The sequence below is a fragment of the Egretta garzetta genome, unplaced genomic scaffold (assembly GCF_000687185.1).
Source record: "Egretta garzetta isolate BGI_Z169 unplaced genomic scaffold, ASM68718v1 scaffold149, whole genome shotgun sequence".
In the NCBI taxonomy this organism is placed as follows: domain Eukaryota; kingdom Metazoa; phylum Chordata; class Aves; order Pelecaniformes; family Ardeidae; genus Egretta; species Egretta garzetta.
The window spans coordinates 2145943-2154075 of record NW_009269998.1 but is presented as its reverse complement, the minus strand read 5'-3'; the positions used below and the strand labels follow the sequence as shown (position 1 = coordinate 2154075).

At 39.3% G+C, this 8133-nt stretch overlaps 1 protein-coding gene across 1 annotated transcript in view; it reads right to left on the bottom strand.

The window, feature by feature from the left end:
• PALMD (palmdelphin) overlaps nucleotides 1-8133 on the bottom strand; it is a 29462-nt gene that overhangs the window by 8339 nt on the left and 12990 nt on the right. The window contains exon 4 of the mRNA XM_035902866.1: nucleotides 356-470. Within this exon, the coding sequence (XP_035758759.1) occupies nucleotides 356-470 (115 nt within the window). The remainder of the gene's footprint in view (nucleotides 1-355; nucleotides 471-8133) is intronic.

Genomic DNA, 8133 nt, shown 5'->3' with positions numbered 1-8133 from the left:
AGCTGGGCACATCACCTGAATTAGTCTGAATAGTCTGACAGTCAGCCTCTGTCCCTGTTATGTCCGCCTCTGGCCAAGATGCAACGTTTCTGGTTGGTGTCAGTGGCAGTGCTATCTTTTTTGCAATGTGCTATAGGCGAGTAATGATAGCAATTGCTCCCCCACCCCCATAAACAAGCAAATGGAGACATTTGGGCACTTGAACAGTATCACATCTTGGCCCCTCTTGTATTTGACCTGCTGCCACTTTAGACAAAAGCTCATGACCACTCGCAGGATCCAGCTGGTTCCCCTTTCCCTGGTTGTTATGATGAACAAGTAATGAATTCTACTTCTGGAGTAATTTGGCACTAACCTTTATTATGTCTTCTGTTGTTTTCTCAACAGACTTAAGTTTCTTTAAAATTGCTTCTTCCTTAGCTGAGACTTCCATTTCCTCTCTTTCCAGAGCCTCAATTTCCTTCTCCAGTCTGCAATCACAATTCCCTTTGATTTAATACCAGGCAGAGAACAACATTGCAGGTTCAATACGCTGTGAATATGGACATTAGTGGGGTTGGTTCTACTTACTCCGACAAATTTTACTCAAATATGAGATCAGCTTATAATTTCACATGCATTGGGGAATACTATGAAATAGTATTTTTTTTTTTTTTTTTTTTTTTTCCCTGCCATAGATTCCTTCTGAGCCTACTTTGAAAACAGTGACTGAAACTAGTTTATTTTTCGGGAGGGAATAGGTAAGGAATATAAGCCCCCACAGCATTTCCTCATCTCTAAGCAAATTTTTCTCTCTTACATTGTCTTGAGAAATTGATTACGCCCTTGTAATTAAGACACAGGAATCTAGTATGCAGACACCAGGATTCTTTGTCTTTTAATTTCGTATGTCTACTTGTACACGTGACGAAAAGAAGCAAATTCTTTTGTTGTAAGAAAGTCAGAAGAATGTTCTTGTAACTGGTAGTACTTAAAGGGCTAGAGTACATCACCTCATATGCTATATGTTAATATATGTAGCCAAACTGTATTTGGAAGGATCCCCCATGGAGGATAGTTCTAGTCAATCTATAACTCGAAGCTACAATTCCAGAAGAATCGCCTCTGTCACTGAAAATCAAATTGCATTTGTGTTTCTGAGGGGTAGAACAGGTATCATTTTTTTGGTAAAATAATAATGGCATTTGCAAGTACTTCTTGTAGATACATTAGCTCTTAACTATTTTTTTAATATGAAAATTAGTACAGCTAGAAATCATAATAGTGATGTGCTTTGCAAGCTGCTTTTATGACACGATAACTTCGTAATTGTGTGGATTTTGAAAACTGAGCAACCTGCATAGTGGGAGGATGCTCGGGAGACTGAAGTCTGATGCTTTGTGGTTTTCCAGTCTGTCTGGGATTGAGCACAAAGAATTTACCAACACCCAGGATGATGAAGGGGCTTTCTGAGGGGGGTGTGTGTGTGCAGCTCCACGGTGCCAAGACAGTTCTCCACAGTTTTGCATGTGTGAACCTGGGTTCTGGGATTTCAGAGTTCTTCACTTCGGTAAAACAGGCGTAGCAGTGCTTCACTGACAGCCTGAAGCTTGATTCTTCAGGGGAAAAAATCTTGATTGAAAAATGCAAGATATTGCTGATGTGGGGTGGGTGTTATTGTAGCGTTCCTGATACGCTAGACCAGAGCTTGGGTAGCTGCAGACTTAAAAATACTAGCAAGTTTTTAGGGCTCCTCACATACGTTTGTCCTTCTTAGTCACTCATTGCCATTTTGTGTACTTAATTTTCTGGGAAAAGTGCTGAAATATTGTTTCTGGAAAGCATTCCTTTTCAGCAGAATAGCAGTCATGTAAGCCACTTGTTCAGTGCACCAGGAGAAGCAGCTGGGAAGGTTCATGTTTGCAGTTTGCTCAAGTAATATCCTCACAAGTATTACCAATGAATTTGCAAGAGGAAACTGGGTAGTTCTCATACGTGTGATTCCTGTCGCATCAGGTGCTAACAGCAGTCGCTTTCTAAGATTGCAATTAGGTGAGATTTCCAATGCTAAGAAACAGTTTTAAGGGTCTATTTATTAGAGGAGGAGCCTTGGTTGTACCCAGGTCTTGTCAAGGAGAGCTTTGTTTTGCAAAGGCTACAAGCCTACCTCTTATGAATACTAAATACACTAACTTTAGATATTCTCTAAGACAGCAGGATATTCAGCAATTGACTTATCTCTGTTAGATTTTAGCAGTGCAGGCCAAGAGTATCTTGCTATTTAAGACTTGGTTGATGGGATAACTATTCTCTAAAAACCTTTATCATTATGTAAAAGGGAGATCGAAGCTCAGGAGTCAAAATTTCTTTGGGGGTCTTGATTTCTGTTGTAGCCTTGTACGTCATTTGAAAGGGGTCACACCTTTCCCCTCACCTTTTCTTTTATGTTAAATCTATGTTATGTGGTTCTTGCATGTTAAAGCTGAGTACAATGTTTAAGGCATCTTATTCCTAAATAGAGTTTTTATTTTCTTAGCACTGAGGTGGTTGACGAAACACTTCTAGACAAAAAGGTCCAGGATAAAATATCTAATCTCTCTGTATGTGAGAGAGGGAGAACACTATGCCCAGTTAAAGCACGCCTTAAGGTAAATATCTCAGTCCAAGTCTTTTCTCTGGTGGCTAAGGCAGTGACTTAAGCAGGTGTCCTGTATCCTGGTTTTTTTCCTCTTTCTAGTCAAGACTTCCTTTCTGCATAAGTGTGTATTTGTTGGGTCTTAGCCTAGTAGTTGGGAAGTTACTTTTCCATGAAGATCTAGAATCAAGTCCAGATCTAACTCTGTACTGGGACTTGAACTGGATCTCTCATGGTGTAGGTGAGTGCCATATAGCTTTAGTCCCCTGGTTCATCTACCTTTTCTTTTTGGGATCATTTTTGGAAAAACTTTTTTTAACTTAAAGGAAAAAAAAAAAACATAAGCAAATTTCAAAACCTTCTATATTTGATGTCTTCCATTGTTTTTAAATCCATGTCAGAAATTGATGACTGCAACTGGTTGCTGAGATCAGTCAGAATAGTTGCAACTGGGTGATCTGAGCCAGTTACAAATCATAGAATCATAGAATGTTTTGGGTTGGAAGGGACCCCTAGAGGTCATCTAGTCCAACCCCCCTGCAGTAGAGTAATGATGGTCTATAACCCTGACAGAAAAAATTGTTTGATGTTTTCACTTATTCTATAGAATATGTGCTAGGATCCACGATATTACACCAAAGTCTATAATAATAGAAACCTGTTCTCCCTATAAAGTAAGCAGGCCAGAAAAGTTGAATACAGGCTGGCAGAGAAGCATTATTTATGTCTTTCTCTGCGACTGCTTGAGGAGTCTGAATAACTCTGTGGCTTTTCCCCTATTTGAACTCAGATTTGTGGGGCTACAATAATAGGATACTATGTGGCCTTTTATCTGTTAGTGAGAATATCCTCTTTTTTGAAACACAAAGGTATAACAGACGTCAGAACTGAGATGTGGAGAAAAATGCATTCAGGATGAAAGTAAAAGCTGAAAAAAAAAATGAATGTAAAAGCAGTTAACACTTTGGACCTGAGCTCTGCAAGTTGCCCTTAGGACCCTGCTCAAAGGTACTGATTATAGTGGTAAAATTTAAACATTTTAGAATGAGGAGGATGAATATTCTTGGAGGGCTGTAAAAGAAACTAATGTAATGACCATGTGCCATATTTCTGCACTTCTCACAGAATAGTATTTGTTTAATATACTGAAATGTATTTTTATGTAAGATGATCGCAATATTATCATAATGTGAAAATTAATCATTAATCATTTTGCAGAAGCAAAACGAACTGAAGAATCATTAACCTTTACTATGGGCTTATTTTAGTCTGGACTCTAAACACTCCTAGATACACAGGTGGAAGAAGAGGAGAAAAAATCCTGGATAGGCATTAAAAAAAAGGGGGGTGGGGGGGGTGGTAGATGGAGAGAGAGAGAAAGAGAAAACACAACCCCAAATAAATCAAAGATGATAAACCCCATATAGTTATCTGGGAGATCAAGAAAAGTATTATTTAAGTTTATGTATGCTCTCACACCCATACCAACACCCACTTCATATGGTAATGCAGAGGACTGACTCAGTGCTCCGTGGGGTTAGGGAAAAATTCTCACACCCACATAATGGGAATTGCATCTAGACCTCAGGTATCTGGTTTGCACTCATACTTGCATATAGACATAGATGTTATGGTTCATTTTCAGAGGTCGTTGTGAGCGTGCACGTTAGAATTTGTTGAAAGGAAACTTTTAAAAGATGCGACCTGTATAGTTCAAAGAAATCAAAGTCCTTCTGACTTCATGCGGTTGAAAAGTTAGGCCAGAATCTTTCTGGTGTGTTTAAATCTTTAGAAAGTTCTAAATCATTGAAATTTTTATGAAGTTACACCACAGTTTGTGTTTGTCTTGAAAGGGTCTAGCAGCTCCACTAGCAATTATAAGAAATGATCTTTCGATGCTGCTGCTGTGTTTTGTAGAGAAATGAAGTATGACATAGCTACTGTGTTAAATCAACCCTTTGGATATTTGTCCTCCTCTCCTTGAGGAGGGTTCATTATTTGAGAAGGGAAAATAAGTAGCATGGAGGTGTGGATGAAAGAAGGAACCTTAGAAGCAGAGATACTAAATTGGAGGTTTCTCTGCCGAAGTTAGTAGCTAAATTAAGAAATTCTACAAAGTATACCTGACTGCTGCTGGCCACAAGCTATAATCTGCTGGGGTTGGCACTGCTGCCACCCAAGAAAAAAGTAAACAGCTTAAGAATGAAAAGCAGATAGCAGGATACCACCCTGGAGAATACCGGACTGAGAGGAAAAGGCAGTTTAGCAAGTCCTCACATGTTTTGAGTGAGTCAAATGCTTTAGCAACTCTGGAATCCATCTAGCCTTAGCCTGCCTTCATGTATCGCATTACAAACCACTGAATAGACCTTAGTAAACTGTGATGGTGTTTGTGCATTTTAAAGTATGTTGTTTAGCAACTAATTCCACCAAGAATGAGTGCTATTTGCTGAAAATTAAATGGGAAAACGGGACTCCTGATTCCTCACTCAGCTTGTACCCTGACCAAGGACATGCTCACTTGGCTCACTGAAACTTCGAACACGCAAAGAGGGTGAATGGGGCAGACAATGTAAATGCTGGTTTTGTCTGTAAGCGGAGCATTCAGCTGTTTGTCTGCAAGGTGGCTCAGGGCACTCGCTATTCACTGTTTTGTTGTTAATACAAAGAATGGAACTCTCCCTTTTATCAAAAAATGCTCAAATCCAAACTGATTGGCAGACATACACTAGCTCTATTTGACCCCAGGGTAAAGAATGTTTCAAAACAGAGGTCCCATTTAGGAGGGTGATGGAAAGGCCCATGCCACTACTGGAAATAATCTGCCTACAATTGCAGTTGTCCTCTCAGCAGAAAGAAACAAAGACTGGTCTAAGGGTATTCAAAAAGTCTTTAAAGTGATTCTGATTTTTTTTTTTTTAACTGACGATAAAACCCACGCAGAATAATCATCAGAGTGGACAGAATCTATCTGAATCAAGTGAAGTTTAATGATCAGATGCCCAGAAGAAAGAATTCTATTGAGCTTCTCAATAATACATCTTGCTGCTACTGCATAACATGTCTACACGATCAGTTTAGCAATCTTTGGTCTACAGGGCGGGTCAAAGGTATGACTTCACATACATGTCAAGCAAGCTTTTGTTAGCTTGGGTGCTATCTCTGGTGTAGCAAAAGCACTGCGCAAGTACTGTATGGTGCATATTTTGTGCTTTTTTGGTGGTCTTTGTTCATACTGAACTTGCTGTTACTAGGTTCCTGTATCCCTGCTGGCTGGTTTGAAACTGGGCTGGGTATGTCTAAACAAAACGTAATGATATCTGGAAGGCAGCATGGATGTTTTTCTAGAGGCCTTTTCTAGATGGCGATTAAGGAGTGGTAGGAAGTAGAGTTTATAGCAAAAGACGCTTGATGTGCGTAAACCTGCTGAAATTCCTAGTTCAGAGGGAAGTTCCCCCATGACTCCAGGTATGTTCTTATGCTTCCGTTCTCTACCTGTAAAACCAAATGTCCTTGTCAGTCCTCTGTGTGTCGTGAAGATAAAAGCTGCCAAAGACCTTCAGGTGCATAGATTGTTTGGTTATGAGAGTAAGTATATCAGTAATGAAAATACTTCTTTTGATATCAAGGCCTTACAAACCTCTAAACTGTCTTTAGAACTTCAGCAATGGTGAATTAAGTCCTCTTAATTCAGGGCGACTCAGGAATGTAATTAGGAGCATTTCTGTACTGATTCTCACTTCTAGGTTGCATTATACCTCTGAAGTTATTGTAAGAATGAGGACAGCGTGTCATTTTGTGTTGTATTTTCTTTGTCAGTCAATCTTTTCATTTTACGCTCATATAATTTGTCTGATTCGCTTCACTGCAAATAAATCTGAAGTATTTCAGATGTATGTCAAGAAGTAGGAATTGTTTTAAGAGGAAGCAGTTTGGTGGAGCTTCCCAGGAGGATGTCACAGGCAGGAAAGGTTAGTTGGTAACACTGGTATTAACAACAAATGGCTATGGAAATACTTAATTTGCCATGAAAAAAATCAATTGCCATGAAAGAGCAGCCTATATAAAAATAAAAGAAGAATAATTCACAGGTTCTGTTAAACAAGGGTAGTAAAACAAATGGCCTTATATTCTTGGAAAAAGAAAAACATTTTTCATAAGAGGAGAAAGGTCAGCAACAACAATCAAACATTTGTTGCAGTTTTTTCCACTGTAGTGCTTACGGCTGCAAGTAAACTCATTTCACTTCATTTGCATCAGCATTTAAATTGCTGGCTTATGGTGAGAATATCAGCCATCGAGATGTACAAACATTACTTGTGCTTGTAATTAACTGAATCTGGAACTATGTAGGAAAAGAATTCATGCCTAATACATTTCTCCTAAATGCAGGCATACAAATAGAAGCTAAAACCACCACCGACAAAAAACCCAAACCAACATGACAAAGCAAACCTGTCATCCCTCCATCCCACCTATGTGAGAAAAGAATTCTAAAATGGATTTATTTTTTTTATACATGCTGAATGTTAACCAAGTCTCTGGCAAAAATCCTAGTGGGAGGGTAACAGGCACATTTCCATGGTTAGGCTGTTACCGGCTCAGGCGTACATCAAGTGTAGGAGCTGAGCAACCTCTGCCTTGTTTGGTACAATGTGTGTGTGCTCTTGGTCGTGTGACGCAGCGCTGAACGTGGAGTCTTCCCATTCACAGTGAGTCTGCATCTTAGTCCCTGTAATTATCAAAAACTATAGACAGGCTGAGAGGTTGCTCCAGGATCCATGCTGTGATTTAAGAAAGCAATCGGGGACAAATGATGGGTTTGGCACTTTCATTTCTCCTTCCTTAAAGCACAAATGCATTTAGAAATCTTCCTGTAAATGCCTATGGGCATCTTTTAGAAGACCTGGAAGCTTCTAATTCAGATAAACTTTGAAATTTGTAACCCCTTGTCAACTTTTGGGTCCAATCTAGAATTAAAGCAGAGGGAATATTCCTTTATGATGCTAATTTACCTACATGAATTAAAGGAGTTTTTCAGGCTTGAAGCTCCAGTTGGATTACTGTTTTACTATCTGTAATAGCGATAAATTCTAGTCATGCTAAAAAAAAATGTATATGGCTATATTCAGAGAAGTAAAGCTCACTATGTTTGATCAGGTTTAGTCTCTGATGAAATAAAAATTAAGGCCACTGTGCTGACAACAAATTCAGAACAATAATTCCAAAACCAGTATCAAAAGACTGTAGAACTCTAGTTACAAACCCAGGATACCGCAAGACTCGGAAATGACATTATGTATGTGAATAATCAGCCCTATTTGCTGAAATCTCGGAACTAGTATTGTAAGGTGTTTTTAAAGTCCTAATCCTGCATTCCAAATCTTCCCAGGGATGGGACAGGAGGGCCCCGCTGCCAGGGTTGCTGTGAGATAGCTCAGTTACGATGACTCGGGTGCAGAGACCCCTAAATGCTATGAGGTGACAGGCTGGATTTAGATGCTGGAGATGCAGTACGC